Consider the following 19,309-nt stretch of genomic DNA (forward strand, 5'->3'; position numbering starts at 1 on the left):
TTTCGCGTCGGTGGAGTACAGGAATCGACGGGAGAGCGCTCAAGGATCAATTTATTGCGTCTATGCTAGATGCGATAAATCATCCCCCACTGGATCGATAGCTGCCCGCCGATCCGGCGGGTAGTGTAGACATACCCTGGGTTTCCAGCATGATCTCAAGCCACTAGACCAGGGGTGAGCAAACTACAGTCCGCAGGCCACATCCGGCCCGCCAGCTGATTTAATCTGGTTCTCGAGCTCCTGCTGGGGAGCGGGTTTGGGGGCCGCTCTGTGCGTGCATGCCGCAGTTCCCGGAAGCAATGGCATGTCCCCCCTCTGGCTCCTACGGTTAGGGGCAGCCAGAGGACTCCGCATGCTGTCCCCGCCCCAAGAGCCGCCCCCGCAGCTCCCATTGGCCAAGAACTGTGGCCAATGAGAGCTGCAGGGGCGGCGCCTGCAGATGGACAGTGTGCAGAGCCGCCTGGTTGTGCCTCCACATAGGAGCCAGAGAGGGGACATGCCACTGCTTCCAGGAGCTGCTTGAGGTAAGCACCGCCCAGAGCCTGAACCCCTGACCCCTTCCCATGCCCCAACGTCCTGCCTCAGCCCTGATCCTCCTCCTGCCTTCTGAACCCCTTGGTCCCAGCCTTGAGCACCCTTCTACACCCCAAATACCTCGGCCTGAGCTCCACCCCACAGCCTGTACCCCCAGCAGGAGCCCAGACCTCCCCCCCACCGCCCGCATCCCAACCCCCTGACTCAACCCGGAGCCCCCTCCTGCACCCTGAACTCCTCATTTCTGACCCCACCCCTGAGCCACCAACCAGAGCCCTCACCGCCCCCCCCCCCATGCCCCAACCCCAATTTCTTGAGCATTCATGGCCTGCCATACAATTTCTATACCCAGATGTTGCCCTTGGGCCAAAAAGTTTGCCCACTCCTGCACTAGGCCACCAAACTGCGTCCCTTTAATAGTGCAGTGAATTTTTTATACCTAAGCTGCTGTTGTTGATGCAAGTTTCATCCTTGGACTTTACACTTCAGATGTTAAATAGAATTCATTTAGTGGCCTGTCACTTCAAAGCCCACTCAAGCAGAGCATCCACTACTGATACTGCCAGTCTGGAAAGCTGATCTCTCGGGAGCTTTTTTTTTAAATAGCTAGTGCAGGTGGTGTGTTGTGACACTGGAAATGAGCCCCTCTGTCCACAGGGCAAGTTTCCCCCACACCCTGCCATTGCCCCCAGTCCACGTTCTGAGAGGCGGAGGCGAGCGTTGGTCCGTTTCTGTACCAAAGGCCTTTGTCAACTAGGAAACGGACTGAGTCAGCTGCTGGAGGTGAACTGCTGTTGGTCGCTCTCCATCTGGGTTGGAGACAAGCTGATGCCCGAGAGAGGAAAAGCTCCTTCAGTACCGTGACCCATCCAGTCACACGCGTTCAAGTGACGCATTGATGCTGATGGATCTGGAGCCTTAGCCCCCTACTCTGAAGTGCCTTGCAAAGGGCTGCAGATCAGCTCAGGCAGATGGACGGGGTGATCTCACAGGCCTCCCCCATTCCTGGCTTCTAGAACAGTGTAGCTGGGTGTCTTTTTAAAATGCTGCCTCGGTTCTTGTCCTGCCTTCAACCTCCTCGTATCTGAGCGCCATCCAGTCGTGTACTAAGTGACGTGACTGTCACATGGGGCTTGCCCTTGCTCTCGGCCTCTCCCCGGGGAGATGAGTGCGCCGTGGCGTGTTTGGTTTGTTTGTTTTCAGATGTCCATGCTGCTCTTTGTTTGTCGAGAAGGCAGGTTGCATTGAAGTGCAAGGTAGGGAGGTTTCTGATGGTACTTAATTCCTGGGGAAGTCTGGGATTGGCCCCCTAGAACGTGCACTCTCCTGCGCAGACGAGTTCGACCCACGTGCTAGGAAGTTCTGTTGTAGCAGGGGAGTGGAGATATTGACCATTCTTTATCCTGGAGCTTTGAGCACCCTGGGCCCGGGGTACTGAGCACCTTGAAGGTGACTCAACACTGGCTTCCCATAGAGCGGAGGACAGGTGTGATGTGCTCGCAGGAGCCAGTGTTGCTGAGGCGAGATCCTGCAGTGTTTCCAAAGGGTGGATGGCTTCAGGCCCAGGTGTGGTGCAAGTACTGGGCAGCTTTGACACAAGCTAATTTACACTGCCGAGTGTTAACTACTCACCAGTGGGCCAGTCCTGGAGTGTCCCATCCCCCAGTGCACCACTGCCTTCCTTGGGAGCGGCAGGTCTCTCTCCTGGAGCGGGAAATGCCATCCCAGATTTGATGGGCTGATCTGCAATAGCAATTCCTGTGTAAAATCCCACTTCTTGAGGTTAAAAGGTGACCCAAGATTGCAGAGGGGCAGAGCTACTTGGATTTTCCCCTGCTAGATGTTTTCAAGGACCTGAAGCTGGGGTGCACTGGGTGCTATAGATGCACAACAAATCAAGGAAGGACGTGTTAGCAGTGGTGAGGAGGCCACTTCCCGGCACTGAATGACTAGCTGGGGAAATCGAGGCCCTGAGGCAAAGCCAGCTCAGAGGTAATCATTGTACACTGGCTTCCCCAGGCATTTCCTTCTCTTGCATGCTGAGCTCTGCTGCCGCTCTCTGGTTGCTGTGCTAGTCAGGCTGGATGGGTTTTTTAGCCATTACTGGCATGGGAGAAGCAGAACTCCCTTGTTGGTGACATTAGCCTGTCCACACGAAGCAGCATTGAACTCATTCTCTTCTGCCCCTCCCCCTCCCCGGGGGGTGTCTAGCTCCTTGTGCCAGGGACCATCCGCTATTGTGTGTGCACAGAACCTCGCACGGTGGGGCCCTGGTGCATGACTCCGGCTACTAGGCTCCGCGGTACCACAAAGAATAATTAACCTTCGTCCCAAGCAGCTGACCTCCGCCGCTGGGGCTGGGGCTACGCGGAGAGCGGGCGTAACGGGTGGTGGATGTGTCTCAGCTGTGTGGCGGTTAGAGAGCAGGATTTGCAGGGAGCCTTGTTTCGGAGCTATGCTAACCCTTTTGAAACAAGAGACGCCGGGCAGGAATTAGCAATGGGTTTGCTGGTCATTAGACCAGCTTCCCAATCCCGTAGGAATAACAAGGGATTCGCTTAGCTTCCCGGGATGCCAGTTCCAGGTGGCTGCGGGTGTTTGTACAGACGTAACTCAGCCATGTGCTCTTACAGGAGGGTCACAGAGCACCAATCACTACAGTGGCCAGATCTCCTCTCTTCAGCCAACACTGCCCCTTGCTCCTAGTGCTTTGCCATCCAGCTGCTGTGCAGCTCCGGATCTTGAGCTGGGCCGTGCACCTCCTCTGCAGCCACTTTGCCGGGAGTCACAACTTGAATGTCGAGATTGTGGAAGGGAGTGATTTGCAGCACAGCACCCAGGTGTATGCTGACTGGGCTGTCAGGCAGCCTGGCTCTTGCTTGGTCCCTAGCTCGGACTGTGAGACAGGACCTCTGCTAGGAAGCACTGAGCTGGACTCCGCTCACTCCTCATGCCAGCTCTGCTTGCGAGCAGTGACGTTAGCTCAGCAGAGTGCAAGGCAGCGTTGTAGCTATCTGCCTTCGAGGCAGTGCCCCCGCTCGCTCTGCCAGAGGCCCAGCGACACTGGAACTGGTGCTGGGCTGAAATCAGCCTCGAATCCTTGTCACCGCACTTCAGGCTCTCCCTTCCCCTCCCATCTGATAGGAAGGGGAAGGAATCCAGAAACCCAGAGACAGACAGCGAGAGAAGTCCTCAATACACCCCACTTCTTGGGGCAGATATCCTCTGGCCCCAGTATTCACTGTCCATGGCCTCCATGGAAGGAGGATGTAAGAAAAAAATTCTCATCCCTAAACAGAGACTGGGGTGAACTCCGTCCAGGGGTGGATGGGGTTTTGTCTAATGTTGCTACAGAGCTATGGAGGTGGGGTTAGAAACAGAAGGGGAGAGAGTGGGGCTGGGAGTTGTGTGACGTGTACAGAGAAGGGAGAGTGAAAAACATGAAGGTCTCAGCTCAAGGCAAGAAAGGAAGGGGAAAAGGTGATGGAAGAGAAGGGGAGAGGCTAAGCAAAGGAAACCCAGCGAGCTGCTGCGTACACAGTGCGCGTTCCTGTCTATCACCCAGAGTGACCCGTTGCAGTAGAATGTTGTGAGATTCAGTATTTCCCTGTCCTGGCTAATCCAGCCTGCACCCACCAGAGCACGAACACTTTGAGGTGCTTATTGGGAGCACCATGAGCTGTAATGGCTGAGGCTCTTCAAGCCATCTGTGAGGAGCAGATAGTGGCGAGGCTGCTCTTAGAAAAGCTGCTTTCAAAATGGCTTGAGATGGAATGAATCCGTGAAAGCTGTTTCCTTAAGCCCTACTTGGTTTGCGTCTTTTCGGCTTTAGTGGAAGGGCCTTTCAACTGTGCTCTGGTGAGGAGTGTGTTTGGGTGGGGGCTGAATTATGCAGGCTTTCCTACTCCTGAAGTCAGTAGCTGCTTGGCTTTATACAGGGAAGTGAAGCTTAGCTGAAAGTAATGAGGCTCAGTTCTTACTGCCTGCTGTTGGGTATAGGTGCCCCTCCCAAAAAACCAAGTGGGAGGAAGAAAACAGACTCCTGACTCAATACCGGTGTTGCAGGCAGTGCCGTACTTTACCGTCTGACCTTGGCTTCCACGTTTCTCTCCCCCCCCTCCCCCCCGCTGCAGATGCTGAAAGTCCATAACTTTTTAGAAGTGGGCAAGGATGGGGGGAGCAGATTCCTTCTCCCCCTTTGTGGGTGTCGGTATCAGGATGGCAAATCAGCTGATGAGCTCCAAATTGGGTGTATCTACCGAAGGGCCACATGAGCGAGTGAGAGAGAGAGAATTGCTCTTCAGAACAACTGAAGAGAACAACTTTAGAACAAGGTGTTCAGGAAGTTTCAGCTGCCTTTTTCTGATATCACTCTTAGCATAGCACAGAATGAGCAATCAAGCGCTTTGCTCTGTATACTTCTCTAGACACTTAACTTGCAGGTCTCCTACTAGGGGCTGCAAATGGAGAGGCAAAACCAAAGTAGCAACTGAAAAACCAGTGTTGGCATCAATGGAAGATGGTGAGCAGAAGATGAGACGTGGCCCTCAGTGGCTACAAGCCTTCAGGCAGGGGGAAGGCGTTCCTACTTCCACCGCCAGTTCCGGGTCTGAGAAGCTGCACAGTATTGTGTCCAAGTTGCTGAAGATGCCATCCAAGAACGTAGAGAAAAGGAGGGCTGCACGTTTGACCTATGGGTGGGTGTGTTGCCTTGTTGGAACAGAAAGTGATGCCACCCTAAAGCACACAGTGAATGTTCAGAAACTCTTCCACAACAATCACCAGTCTCACGGGTGACTGAAAAAAGATCATGGGCCTTGGTAGAATCTCAGGAGGACCATCGCTATGTTCAGCTACATAAGCATGTAGAAGTCTGCACTGAGTGCCAGGAGCACTCTAATGGAAACAAAACATGTCTTCCACAACCTTAGAATCTGCTAAGCCACATCGTCTGTAGGCAGGTCGAAGGACATTTGTGAGGGATTTTGTAGAGTCATTACCAGATTGGGATCCTACCTTCAGTCTTGGTGGAAATCTGGCTTGATCGAACAGAACTAGTCATGTTTGAGAGACACTGTGGAATCTGCCATAACTTAACAACAGAATTGATTCCAAAGATCATAACCTGAGCTCAGACCATGAAGGGGAGGTTGAAATCTGGCTGCTGGAACGTAATTCTGTCAATTCCATCTGTCAGTCTTAGGTGCTAAGAGACGACCTGGTTGTCTATCCCGCCTCCCAAAATGGCTGGACATCAGTACCGGTAAAATAGCGTAAAACAGGATAGCTGAATTCAAGATTTGACCATTCTTTGAGCCCTGGCCTCCTGTCCAGCTCGCTTGGCCTCAGTCAGTCATGGTTTTAGCCCATTCCAGTTGGCTTAGTCCAGACTTCATAATGGACCAGGTGGCTGTTCCTTTGTTGGCGAGGACGTGTATTGCACACCCCAGTTCATCTGACAGTAGTGAGGGCTATTGGGAACAGTGGTGTGGTGCTGCTTCCCACCCCTCCCTGCAGCACAAGCTCCTTACCCTTCCTCTGCAGGAGAGCAAGCTCCCAATCCCAGCTCTGCAGACGACTACAATGCACGGACGTTGTCTAGGTTTCATGGGCTATAAATGACCCCCCAATGCTCAGTCTCTTACAACTCCTCCGCCTGGAGGAGAGCACAGAGGAGCGTTGCCACGTGGCAGCCAAAACGTCACTTCCCCCCTTTAGACATGAAGGCGCGCGCTGTTTGTTAGGGCAGCTCTGGGAAGACCCCCGTCTAAAATACCTCTTCTGCTTGTCCAGCGGTGTAAGTGCACAGGAGCTGGCAGCAAATCATAGAATCATAGAACTTAAGATCAGAAGGGACCCTTATGATCATCTAGTCTGACCTCCCGCAAGATGCAGGCCACAAAAGCTGACCCACCCACTCCTGAAATAATTCTCTCCCTTGACTCAGCTGTTGAAGTCCTCAAATCCTGATTTAAAGACTTCAAGTAGCAGATAATCCTCCAGCAAGCGACCCCTGCCCCATGCTGCGGAGGAAGGCGAAAAACCTCCAGGGCCACTGCCAATCTACCCTGGAGGAAAATTCCTTCCCGACCCTAAATATGGCGATCAGTTAAACCCTGAGCATGTGGGCAAGACTCTCCAGCCAGACACTCAGGAAAAAGGCTTTCAATATCCCAACATTGACCCTTGGTACTAATTACCAGTGGTCGCACGTTATTGACCTATTGACTAAATCACGTTATCCTATCAAACCATTCCCTCCATAAACTTATCAAGCTTAATCTTAAAGCCAGAGAGGTCCTTCGCCCCCACTGTTTCCCTCGGTAGGCTGTTCCAGAATTTCACTCCCCTAATGGTTAGAAACCTTTGTCTAATTTCAAGCCTAAACTTCCCGACTGCCAATTTATATCCATTTGTTCTCGTGTCCACATTAGTACTGAGCTGAAATAATTCCTCTCCCTCCCTGGTATTTATCCCTCTGATATATTTAAAGAGAGCATTCATATCTCCTCTCAACCTTCTTTTGGTTAAGGAAAACAAACCGAGCTCCTCAAGTCTCCTTTCATACGACAGGCCTTCCATTCCTCGGATCATTCTAGTGGCCCTTCTTTGTACCCGTTCCAGTTTGAATTCATCCTTCTTAAACATGGGAGACCAAAACTGCACACAGTACTCCAAATGAGGTCTCACCAACGCCTTGTATAACGGGACTAGCATCTCCTTATCTCTACTAGAAATACCTCGCCTAATGCATCCCAAGACCGCATTAGCTTTTTTAACGGCCACATCACATTGCCGACTCATAGTCATCCTGCGATCAACCAGGACTCCGAGGTCCTTCTCCTCTTCCGTTACTTCCAACTGGTGCGTCCCCAGCTTATAACTAAAATTCCTGTTAGTCATCCCTAAATGCATAACCTTACACTTCTCACTATTGAATTTCATCCTATTACTAATACTCCAGTTTACAAGGTCATCCAAATCTCCCTGGAGGATATCCCGATCCTTCTCCGAATTGGCAATACCTCCCAACTTCATGTCATCCGCAAACTTTATCAGCCCACTCCTACTTTTGGTTCCGAGGTCAGTGATAAATAGATTGAATAAGATCGGACCCAAAACCGAACCTTGAGGAACTCCACTGGTAACCTCCCTCCAACCCGACAGATCACCTTTCAATACGACCCGCTGCAGTCTCCCCTTTAACCAGTTCTTTTTCCACCTCTGGATTTTCATTTCGATCCCCATCTTTTCCAATTTAACCAGTAATTCTTCATGCGGTACCGTATCAAAATGGTGGAGTTCATGCACCAAAGAGCTTCCCATCTAAAAGCAAGAGGATGGGCCCAGTACCACGCTTGGGGGCATGGTGGAGTTGGAATGCTTTGTGAGGCAGGTGCTTTTGGAATAAGGGGCTGAGAGGACAAGCACAACTTGCTTGGAACTGCCTTCATGGGGCAGGGGGGAATGAATGTAGAAGCTGGTGAAAAAGACAAAGGAAACCCTTGAAAGGGCCTTTGGCGGAGTGTGCGGTGGGGACAGGCTGTAGGAGAAGTTATCTGAGGATAGGAGGAGCAGGCTTTATGGAGCAGAGGAGAGTGCTGAGGGAACATAGTTGCAGCCTGCCCACTAGGTTTTCCTAATGCACCTGTCACGATATCTAGGAATCCTCGTTCTAGGGTTTAGCTAGCTGGGCCTCTAGGTCATGGCAACTGGAGTATTTCCATGTCCTCTTCAGATGGTGATGGAAGTTAGAGCCTGCCAGGGAAGTGAAGAGCACTTTGCAGCACATCCACTCCCTAGTGTGAAATCCCTCGTTAGTAGGGCTTTAGTAGGGTTATGGTGCTGTGGCTTTAAAAAAAAAAATGGGAGGAGGAAAAGCTTTGGGTTTCTGCAGACATGTTCCTCCAAAATTCTCCTCTGTCATCAAGGCCTTATGTACCTAGGTTAATGGGCCACACTGACTGGTCAGAGAACAGCAGCGTTCTGGTTTTCGAATAGAGGGCATGCCCACTCCACACCAAGGGGTCCATGCATACACTCTCCTGCTTTGATGCTGCATGGTATAGGGATTGGCCTGAACGTCTGGAGATCTGGGTTCTGTACCTGACTGTGTGATCCTTGGGCTCTGTGCTTTGGCACTTCCCCATCTTTGCCTTGTCTAGGTGGACTGTAAGCTCTTTGGGCAGGGTGTCTCACGGTGACAGTATGGTGCCCAGAACAGAGAGGCCCCTGTGATGGGTTCCCCCCAGGGTGCCACCTGGAACTGGGGTACCACTGAGCCCACCTGACCCACTAGCCTGGGTTCCCTTTACACTGTACTGCTGTGTGACCAGCCTGCCAAGCCCTCTCCCACGCTCCAGTCTGTACCTTCACCAGCACACACACAGGTAGAGACACACCCAGCTGCAGAAACATACAGATGCTGTGATCAGCTCTGCAAGGGAAGGCTTCAGCTAAGGAGCTTCCCAGCTACTTAGGCACGCACCCCTCTCTAGAGGGTAAACCCCAAATTATACCAACTTGTGCTGCACAGGGAACTGTACAGTGTAAGCTCATGAAATTTGCCCCCTCCCTCAAATATGGAGAAGAAATGTACAACTGCTTTTTGCCCCAAGTTATAACTTCCTCAAACTGGTTTGTGATAAAGCAAAACAAATTTATTAACTACAAAGGAGATTTTAAGTGATAGGCGATAGCAAACAGATCAAAGCGGATTACGTAGCAAATAAACAAAAATGCAAATCTAAGTTTAATATACTAGAGATTGGATAGGAGTAGCAACTTCTCGCCCGAAATGGTGATTTGAGCTGGTTGCAGGGATTCTTAAGCTGTCCTTGCTGCAGTTTAAAACCCCCAGGTATTCCTTTCACAGGCTAGAAATCCCTCTAGCCTGGGTCCAGCCCTTCTCCCCCAGTTCAGTCCTTGTTCCTCAGGTGTTTCTAGGAGTCTCTTTGGGCGGGGAGTCAGTGAAGAACCATGATGATGTCATTCCCCTGCCTTAAATAGCTTTTGCATATGGCGGGAACTCTGTCTCCAAGCCTGGCTCCCACCTCCAATCAGTGGAAAAACATTGGTATTCCAAGATGGAGTCCAGTACCAGGTGACTTGGTCACATGTCCCTGTAGAGTCATAGCAGCAGTGACTCCAGGCTGTTTGTAGTGTCCTTAAAGAGGCTCCCTAGGAAGGCTCCTGGGTGGGAGATTAGCTTCTTCTAAGACCTATTGTTCTCCCTAATGGCCTTTCCCAGCCAGCCATCTAGACTGAGAATCTTTTGCCTAATGGGTATTCCCCAGGTGTAAACACATTTGTAATAGATACACAGACCATATTACTAACTTCAGATACCAAAATGATACATGCATACAAGTAGGATAATCATATTCAGTAAATCATAACCTTCTCAATAGCTCACACGGCTTATCTTGCACAAAAGACATCAGAATCATGCCATACTCATCATAATATTACTATGAAGAATATGGGGCGTAATGTCACAGCCCGATCCTGATGCAGTTAGTTATGACTGTAATACTAAAGTACGGTTTTCTGGTTAGACCAGGGAGTGTGGTCAGCTATTCAGGCGTTGGAAATTGCAACAAACTAAAATAGCCAGGGAAGCACTGGGGGATGGGCGGGCTAATGGAGAGAGACAGGACCACTCACCTATTAGTCACTGGCTCAAAGTCAGCCCAGATCAGCGGAGCGTGAAAGCTGCTTGCTCCCGTCTTAAACACACTGCCTACGTTTGAAGGGTTGGCCTGGCCTTTGCGCTGAGCCCCTCCTCCAAAGGGTTGGAAACCGAATGGAGAGACGGGAATGGAGACTGGGGGGGGGAGGAGGGAAAAGCAATAGCTGAAGATAAGAACGGATGGTGAGTGGAAGGGCCCAAACAGAAATACCTTGAAGAAAGCAAAGGGTTGGGAAACACTGTTACAAGGAAACCAGGCTGAAGAAGATACACTAATGTACAAGTGGGACCAGGGAGAGTGAAGGGAGAATAACTTTAGTGGTTTGTGTTTTTAAATCTGTTTTAATTGTGGCTTGGATGTTCTTACGCCAAAACAAATGGGAACCCCCCTCCCCGCTTTCCCCAGGGAGGGAGCGCTGGCTTCTGTGTGCATCAGTCGCCATTAGGCAGCTTGAGAACCCATTCATTTCCCTTTCACAAGTTACGTATGCGCTGCAACTGGCACTAATAGGCAGCCCCGCTGGCTGTGGAGGGGGGCGAAGGAGTGAATGGCTTTGAAGCTGAACTTCCCACTGCTACATGGTGCCCTGCGAGGTCAGGGCAGGGGCACGCTGGCAGGGCCATGCGAGGGCAAGCTTGCCCTGAGGCTGCCCACACCACTCCTGGGGATGAAGAGAGCTCACAAAGGAAAATGTACTTGCCTTAATACAGTCCCCAGAGCGAACATGCCAGCACCTGCTCAGGGCTGCGGAGCAGCAGCTCGAACTCAAGGGTGATGAGCACCTGCCCTGGCTGAGATCTCAGTGCTGAGAGCCTGTGTCACGGCCGAGGAGGGACTGATTAAAGCGATGCCGTTGCTACTGTGATGAAGCGCCAGTGTCAGGCTTGCTGTGGATTAAGGAAGAGCGGAGAAATGCCTGGGCACGCTGCAGAGCACGGTGCTGCAATGTGTTACTAAATCCAGTGATGTGGGATTGTCCACCCAAAGCCTGCGCCAGCCCTGCTCTGCCCCGGGGATGCCGACAGCAGGACGAGAGCAATGAACACGGGATATAGATGGCGACCAGTGAACCTGGCTGACCCTCAGCAGAAGTTCAGTCTTGCGAGGCTGCACATGGAGGCTGCTGCCCATACTCACTGGCGATTTGGCACCTGATTTCGGAGCCCCGTAAGAGCTTTGCCTTTGGGAATGGCAGGCCTTCCCTGAGCTGAGAACTGGTCTGTGCTTTGTACCGGCCTTGCCAAAGGGGCTGAGCTCATTAATAAGCTCGCTATCTCAGAGTAATGGAGACAGACTTCTAAAAATTTCCCATGAAGAGCTTTTGCCTCACTGTGATCCATTACCCAACTCTGTTCTAGCAATTTACCATGCTGGCATGTGCTGTAGTCAAAGTTTTGGAACTTGGATTTGTAAAGTTAGATTCCAAACCTAATTTGCATGCTTAAATACAGTAGCTTGATATCCAAAAGTGCTGCGACCCCATTCGGACTCTAATCCAAAGCCTCTTGGGGCCTACCTCGCTTATGCTCCCCTGACTTCTCCCCGGTGAGGGCTTGAAATGCTAGATCAGCTTGCCATGGCTGCTGCCTCTGCCATCCTCACTAACCTCGATCAGAAACCTGAACAAACATCTGACATGATGTAGATCAAAGAATTCAGATAGCTACTAGAGGGCAAGGATCTCCCTGTCTCACCCTTAGACTGCCTGTCCAGGGGGAAATCAAACCCTATGAAACAGCAGTTTCTACAGAGAAATTTGCCTTTTAGGAATTCCCATAAAATAAGCTGCAGAAAAACTCCAAGCGAATGAGAGAGCCACCATGAGTTCAGCACACACTTGAATAATTCAGTCTCTTAGAAATCCCCTGTATGTCCTGGAAGGCAAGAGCGCATCGCCCCTTCTGGATCTTCAGAGCATCTTCTCTTGGGCATCTGTTTCAGCCATCTGGCCTTGAGTGTAAGATTGGGCCCCACCCCTGAGATCCAGCCAGCCCCAACAGGAATGGCTAGAGACAACATTCCTCATGTGGAACTCTTTGAGAGAATGCTTTGAAAGCTTTACTGCTGGGGAGAGGAGAATACAGATGCTGGGAACTCCTAGGGCTCCAGGTAGACTTTCAGATCCTAGTTGGAAACTGGAGAGTCATTATATCCAAAGGCGGGCAAAGTTTATCTGGCAAATGCCGTTACTGGGAGTCTTGCAATGCAAGTTCTTTGGACTTGTGATCTCCCCGCTGTTCAGTTAGCCCCTTTGGGGGCAGAGGTTGTCATGCTGGGGTGGAAACTGAGGGTTTTCTGGTCTGTCAGTGGTGATCGTTTGGTAAACTTGAGTTGTTGTGAATTCAGCCCAGATTGATGGTACCCGAAAGCCATTGCCTCTCTGACCAATTGCCAGGGGCCTTTGGGAAAAGCTGGCGCTCTCAGTCCATGGTCTAGTTGGGTAGGTGTCCCCATCACAGAAACAACTGCCACGCGTGGCACCAGTTGGGCCCCTTGTTAGGAGTTGTGGTGGGAAGGTTAATGGAGACCAAGTGCCCTGGCTCATTGACGTGGCCCCTTCAAGGCAGCTCTGAGCCACCTGGCAGGGTCAGCGTGTGGGAATGCCCACGGTGGTCCTGCTTGGACTGTCAGTGCGTCTAGCACCCCTTACTTTTAGTTATTTGGAGCCCGGATTTGATGGCCTTTGGCTGTGTTGTAGCATATTCTAGTTTCTCAACCTAGTAACTGCCGTGGCAGATCCCTCAAGTGCAGTGTCCTGTCAGATGCTTTAGAGGAACATGCTTCCCAGCCAGTGCTTAACCCATCAGGCTGCAGTGCTGCCAACCCAGGCTATTCTAGTGATGAGTGAGGGGCTGGGGGCCAGGCTGTCGGCCACACCTGATCCCTGGGCTCACAGTAAGTAGGAGGGGTAGCCTGTTGCGGCAGGGCTTGGCACGTCTGTGCCCCACTGGCCTATGGAGTCGCACTGTTCAGTCTTTCACTTCATGCCCAGAGTAGAAATACATGTAATGAGAGAGGAGCTGCAAACCTTGACACAACAGCCCTAGGGAGGAGAGGACTTTGAGGAGCAGAATGATAAACCCAATACTAAAGGTATTCTGGCCAGCCGATTTGAGTGGTACAATCCATGTTTTACACAGGCTCTGCTTGTTCCATCCGCCCGCCCCCCCTGCCCCTCCCCCCAATGCAGTGGGTTCCTGGTTAGCCAGTCCATTAACTCAGCAGCTCTTGTCAGTTGTGGACTGTGTGAAATTGCTCCTTCGCTCTTACGTGTAGCTCTGAAAGGCAGCAAGCGTAGGCAGCTGGGGTCACCTGCCAGTTGATGTGTGGAAGAGGGGGTGCTGGGGCCACACTTCTGGGCTGGAGCAGCATGGGGACACGTGCACACGCAAACTACTGTCTTTGTGCCCCTGGTTTTCTGTGCAGCACTGAGCGGGTCCCGGTGACCCTTAACCTCGATGGGATAGTGCAGGTGTTGGACTGCCACCTTCACGACACAGCCACCGGGATGATGACCAGAATCGCAGTCCTGAAATGGCTCTATCACTTGTACATCAAGACTCCGCGGAAGGTAAGTCTGGCTTGTGAAACCATTGGGGCAATATCCTGCTGCCTTTGCGGAGCTGGGTTGGAGCTGCTTGGTCTCAGCCTCGTTATCGCTGACCACTTGTGTCTGTTGCAAAGCCAGTCCTGGCTCAGAGCCTCAGCAATGTTCTGTGACCAGCAGGGGGCACTGCAGGTAGGGAGGAGGTGCACTGGCAGAGTTGTATGGTGGAGCCCTTGGCTGCAATAGCAAGGAACTGCTGCAGAGCTAGAATAACGGGAGTGCTTCAGTTTAGCATTGAGGTGCATTGGCAGACGTGGGGATGAGCCAGTGGGGTTGTAACTCCGGCAGAGTGCTGCATACTTGGCTCTAGCTACCGTCTTTGTTCTCAACAGAGTCCTACCATCAGTTGGGGGCCTTCCTGCACTTTCTAAAAGTGCCACTAGCCTAGCTGGGCTGCAGTGTGTTGAAGGCGGCTCTAGCTGCAGAAAATGGTCCGTACAAACATGAGCAATACCCCGGCTTTCATCAAAACGAGCCCTTCTGACATTAGGGACCCTAGTAGCACGGGTAGGCAAACCGCTGCTCCTGGGTGAGGGATAAAAACCCAGCTGAGCTTCTGCCCTGTTTCTGAACCAAACACCGAGCTTTGGGTTCACTCGGAAGTTATCTGTTCTGCTGCCAGTTGTCACACCCTCCCAGCCCTTCAGACTCGTGTCCCTTGCCACCACCTTCCCTGGGAGGAGAAGGCTGCCACAGACCTCCCATATGTACCTCTGTAGATCCATTGGGGGGACTGGACTGCTAGCGAGAGGCCTCTGCAAACTCTGCTCTGCCCAGCATCTCTGGGGTAGACCTGGGCTGGCTTCTCCCTTAAAGCCGCATGTGGTTTCCGGGGCTCTTCCTTCAGGGCTGAAACTTCTGACTGCCTTTGCAGGTCGTTGGTTCCCATTGGACGCTGTGTAGGTCTCTGTGGGCAGGCCAGCCTAACAGGCATCGTGCTTAGCACAGGGGTTCTTCCCGTTAGACAGGCTGTGGGGTGGGGAGCGAAATGTCAGTAGGTTTGGAGAAGCGCCTGGGAAGCCCTTCTATCGAGATGAGCCTCTATCAGGGGACTCATTGCAAGGAGAGCGAGTGCTTGGGAGGTGGTGCTAGAGATGAATTTAGGCTTCTGTGATGGTAGGTGTCCAAATCAAGAGACGCAGTCCGTATCCTGAGCAGCTTGGCTGGCAGTTACAGCACATCTGCGGTATGATCCATGCGTGGGTATTAGTGCACATCGGGGCTTGGCAGGGGTTTCCAAGACTCCTCTGCAGGAGGAGAAGGGAAGGGGCTTGGCCTTTATAGATTGCGAGGCTCTTCCAAGAGAAGGTAGAGGGGAAGACACTCCCTCCTTCCTTCCCCTGGGGTGCTGCCTACCATAGATCAATCCTGGTAGGACATGTCATAAGTTGTCTAGCGGGAGCAGCTGCCATCATTCACACTGCCGGCTGCACATCAGGTCTTGTTGGCCATGTGTCTAATCAGGCAGGAGGTGGAATCTGAATCGATGCCATGGTGGCTGCAGCGCCTCATGAAGAGAAGCCCAAAAATTCACCCCCAAACTACCCATGGTTTAAATAAGAAACCCTTCACTTGTAAGTCTCTTCTGACCTTTCCTCTCTTGGGAAGGGTAGGAAAGTGACAGTGTCCCACACTAGAAACTTGCCTTCTCATTACGTAGGTATGGAATCAGCTCAGCAAACAAGCAACCGTGTGTCCTTCTGGGATTGTACTTGTTGGCCTAATAAGTTTGCTACTGATACTTGCAGCAGAGCTACTGTTTCGATCCCTACTTCAAAGAGCTTGTCAGCTAGCTGGGAGGGGAATTTCCCAAGTATAATTGAAAAATGCCTGCAAAGCTGCACTAGCCTGCACTGACGAGGACGGCTCCTGGTGTGTGTGGGGGGGATATTCCAGACTGCGTGTGACTCTGAGGCCATGTGTCTCTCTGGTTTCAGATGTTCCGGCATACAGACAGCCTCTTTCCCATTTTGCTACGGACGTTGTCGGATGAGTCAGACGAGGTGAGTATTACACCTCGTGTACAAACCCCCTCGGCTGTGCTTGCCAGCTGTCATGCTCTTACCTTAGCTTCGGGCTAGCCCAGACCAGTGCACCAGTTCGCTGGATCAGCTCTTCTCTGGCTCTGCCCTTGTGGCTGCAGAGAGTTCCCTGCACGTGACCCAATCCAGTGTGTCTCACTGAGTCTACTGACAAACCCGTCTCTGGCTGTAATTTCACCGACTCCCACAGTCAAGCCTGGGGTGACCCCCGTGACTCGAGTGTGAACTTCCCTACTACCCTCAGTGGGCTGCTGAGCCTAAATCCTGGTGGTGATCTGTTACTGACTGGCCAGGGGGATGGGGGGTGAGTGCCCCTGCTGTCTCCCGCACTGACCGGGGGGGGGGGCGGAACCAACTCACCCAGCACAAAGCCAGCCTGGGGGGAGGGGCCTCTACCTGGTTCGTAGTTGGTTACTTGCTTGACTCTGTGGTTTCCACACTGCCCAGCAAAGGGTTACAGGAGCTAGCCCACCGCTATAGCCTAGCGGAGACCAGGCCCCTGCAGCTTTTACCACAAGGTAGCCAGGCGAGGTCAAACCTCCACTCACTTGCCCATGGCTGGCCTGGCCTGGCTGCCTTGCAGTCCCTTCTCCCCACCAGGGCGTTGCAGCTGGATGGCTGATGTGTGATGTGCTGTGGTTAACACGCCTTTCATGGCAGTGCGGGTGTAGGCTACTGTGGCAGCCAGTATTTTATCAATCAGACTCAGTGTTACATTGAGCTGCTTTCAATGTCCTTTCGCTCAGAAATCAGACATTTGTGCCTGAGGGGGATCATGAGAGTGGGGTGATTGGGCCTGGCTCGTGTGCTGCGGCAGTGTGAGGTGGGCTTAGCAGCCGGCGTTGGGGTTGTTGGCCTGGGGTGCTGAGACTTTGACTAGCAACATGAGGCAGGAGCCAAGCTGAGGAGGGTCTTGCCCTCCCTGGTCGTGTGAATGGCAGGTGTCTTGACTTACCGTGGTGTTGCTTAATGAATGAGGCTCTAGGTTTGAAGCCATGTAACACAGACACCTAAGCCAATATACTAGGGTAACCTGCTACTGCCAAGGGAATAGAGCAGCTGGCAGTACTGCCTGCAGTGGTAAGAACTGGGGCCTAGGTGTTGGACTCCTGGGTTCTATTTCTGACTCTGAAGCTGACCCCCTGGGACATTGGGGAAGATGCTTCACTTCACTGACCTCTTGCCTGTGAAATTGGAGTATTTACCTCAAGGCAGGGGAGGGCTTGGATTTTAACCTGGGTGAGTGATGCACTTTTGACCTCTTTAGATGAATGTTTTGTTCTTGTCTGCCAGTGATTCTTCTTGAGCTGCTCCTGCTGCAGAGTTGATGACTCTGCCCCTTGTAACGGGAGTGTGTGAGGTCTCTTCTGCCTGGCATTTGCTGGGTCTCTCTCTGATTGTGGGGGACAGACAGGGTCAGCCTCTCCCCTCTCTGCCATGAGCAAAGCAGGTGTCAGTCGTCCAAAAGGAACACGCATGCTCCAGTCTTTGCTCCCTGCCTGGGGCCCAGCAATTGGGCCCTGCCCATCAAGACCTTCCATCCTTAGAGGTTTTTAAGGTCAGGCTTGACGGAGCCCTGGCTGGGATGATTTAGTTGGGGTTGGTCCTGCTTTGAGCAGGGGGTTGGACTAGACACCTCCTGAGGTCCCTTCCAACCCTGATAGTCTATGATTCTATGGTCACTTCCTGGTGCTTGGCTTGGCATTCTGGAGGCACTTTGCTTCCTGTCTGACAGGATGCTCCCATTCCTGAGAGCTCCTTGGTTTTTCCTTGTCTAGTCTCCATTTCCTCTTCCTTCTCTTTTCTCTGCCTCACCCTTCCCTGGTCCATTCTCACAGCCCCTAACATTCACCTCTTTCCCCTTCACTACTTCATCAAGCACTTCCTGCATTAGACACTAGCGGATCTGGCGGTTCCATCAGAGGCCGATAGCATTTCTAACTTCTGATGCTAATGTTAGCTGTGTTAGAAGCCAGAAGTGCAACCAGTGTTAAATGCCTAATGCACATGGCCCTGCTATTGGTCTTTGGTAGACTCATAGTCCAGACTTTATCAGAGGACTAAAAATCATGAAATACCAGCTTTGGACTGCGTGACTAGGAAGGCAAAGTTGCCCAGCCTGGAATAAATCCTTGGTTAAGGGGATTGTTGAGAGATGGGGAAAATAAGTAATATCAAGGGAATGATTTGTACACCTCTACCTCAATATAATGCGTCCCGATATAACACGGTAAAGCAGTGCTACAGGGGGGCAGGGCTGCGCACTCTGGTGGATCAAAGCAAGTTCGATATAACGCGGTTTCACCTATAACGCGGTAAGATTTTTTTGGCTCCCAAGGACAGCGTTATATCGAGGTAGAGGTGTACTTGCAAATCCAAGCGACTGCATGGCTGCATTTCATACCGGGCTGCTTATGAGGCAAGCATTTCCAAAGCATCCCATCTGCATGTGCAAGGCTCTAGATAGCCCACAACTTGCAGATAGATTCTGGCTTGGCAGGAAATTGCAATGAGTCATGTTTCTGCATTGCTTATTTTTAAATATTAAAAAGAAACATAATTGTAAGGACCCCGGTGATGCATTTCCTCCATGTGACATAACTGGGAACGGCTCAAAAGTAATTTGAATTTCATTTATTTAATCCAGCCTATTTATGTAAATAGATTTTTACTTAGGAAATCCGTAGAAGATTCAGTCCATTAAATAACACTGCTCAGCTGGCTCCTAACCTGCTTTGTTCGCTTCCTGCTGCAGTGGAAACGGGAATGCCCGAAATAGCCTTTTTGAAGGGGTGGGAAGAGGGAGGAGATTGCTAACGTGACACTGCAGTGAGGACTGGAGGGAAGGGAGTAGGATTCAGTTTCTGACACTGCCACAGGTAGCGCTATAGAGCCTCAGGGTAGCTTTTTCTTTAGGTCAGGGGGTTCTCAAACTTCATTGCACCACAACCCCCTTCTGACAACAAAAATGACTGCATGACCCCAGGAGGGGGGACTGAAGCCTGAGCCCGCCCAAGCTCCCCTGCCCCAGGCCATAAGGCCAAGGGCATGAGCCCCAGGCAGGGCACCTGTAACCTTAGCCCCACTGCCCAGGTCTGAAGCCCTTGGGCTTTGGCTTTGGCCAAGGGCCCCAGCAAGTCTAAGCCAGCCCTGGCGACCCCATGAAAATGGGGTCATGACCCACAGTTTGAGAACTGCTGCTTTAGATTTACTCCCTGCTCTAGACTGTTTCACAGCAGCCATTTGTGAGCTATGACTTGTCTGTAGGGTCTGCGTGAATCTGGGGCAGACGCACAGAGCCTTGCCAGGGTATTGCTTGGGGTTTCTAAGTACGCTCGCATCGCGACATTCGCTTTCACCTCTCCAGTGTGTTCTAAGGCTACGAGGGCAGGAATCTGGCACCTTTTCTTTAGAAGGCTGCATGCGCCGTGTGG

General features: G+C 51.8%; 1 protein-coding gene across 1 annotated transcript in view; it reads left to right on the forward strand.

Moving 5' to 3' along the window:
* VAC14 (VAC14 component of PIKFYVE complex) overlaps positions 1-19,309 on the forward strand; it is a 205,545-nt gene that overhangs the window by 37,109 nt on the left and 149,127 nt on the right. The window contains exons 11-12 of the mRNA XM_039502852.1: positions 13,653-13,797; positions 15,771-15,836. Of these exons, the coding sequence (XP_039358786.1) occupies positions 13,653-13,797; positions 15,771-15,836 (211 nt within the window). The remainder of the gene's footprint in view (positions 1-13,652; positions 13,798-15,770; positions 15,837-19,309) is intronic.

Source organism: Mauremys reevesii, linkage group 16 (assembly GCF_016161935.1).
Source record: "Mauremys reevesii isolate NIE-2019 linkage group 16, ASM1616193v1, whole genome shotgun sequence".
NCBI classification, from domain to species: domain Eukaryota; kingdom Metazoa; phylum Chordata; order Testudines; family Geoemydidae; genus Mauremys; species Mauremys reevesii.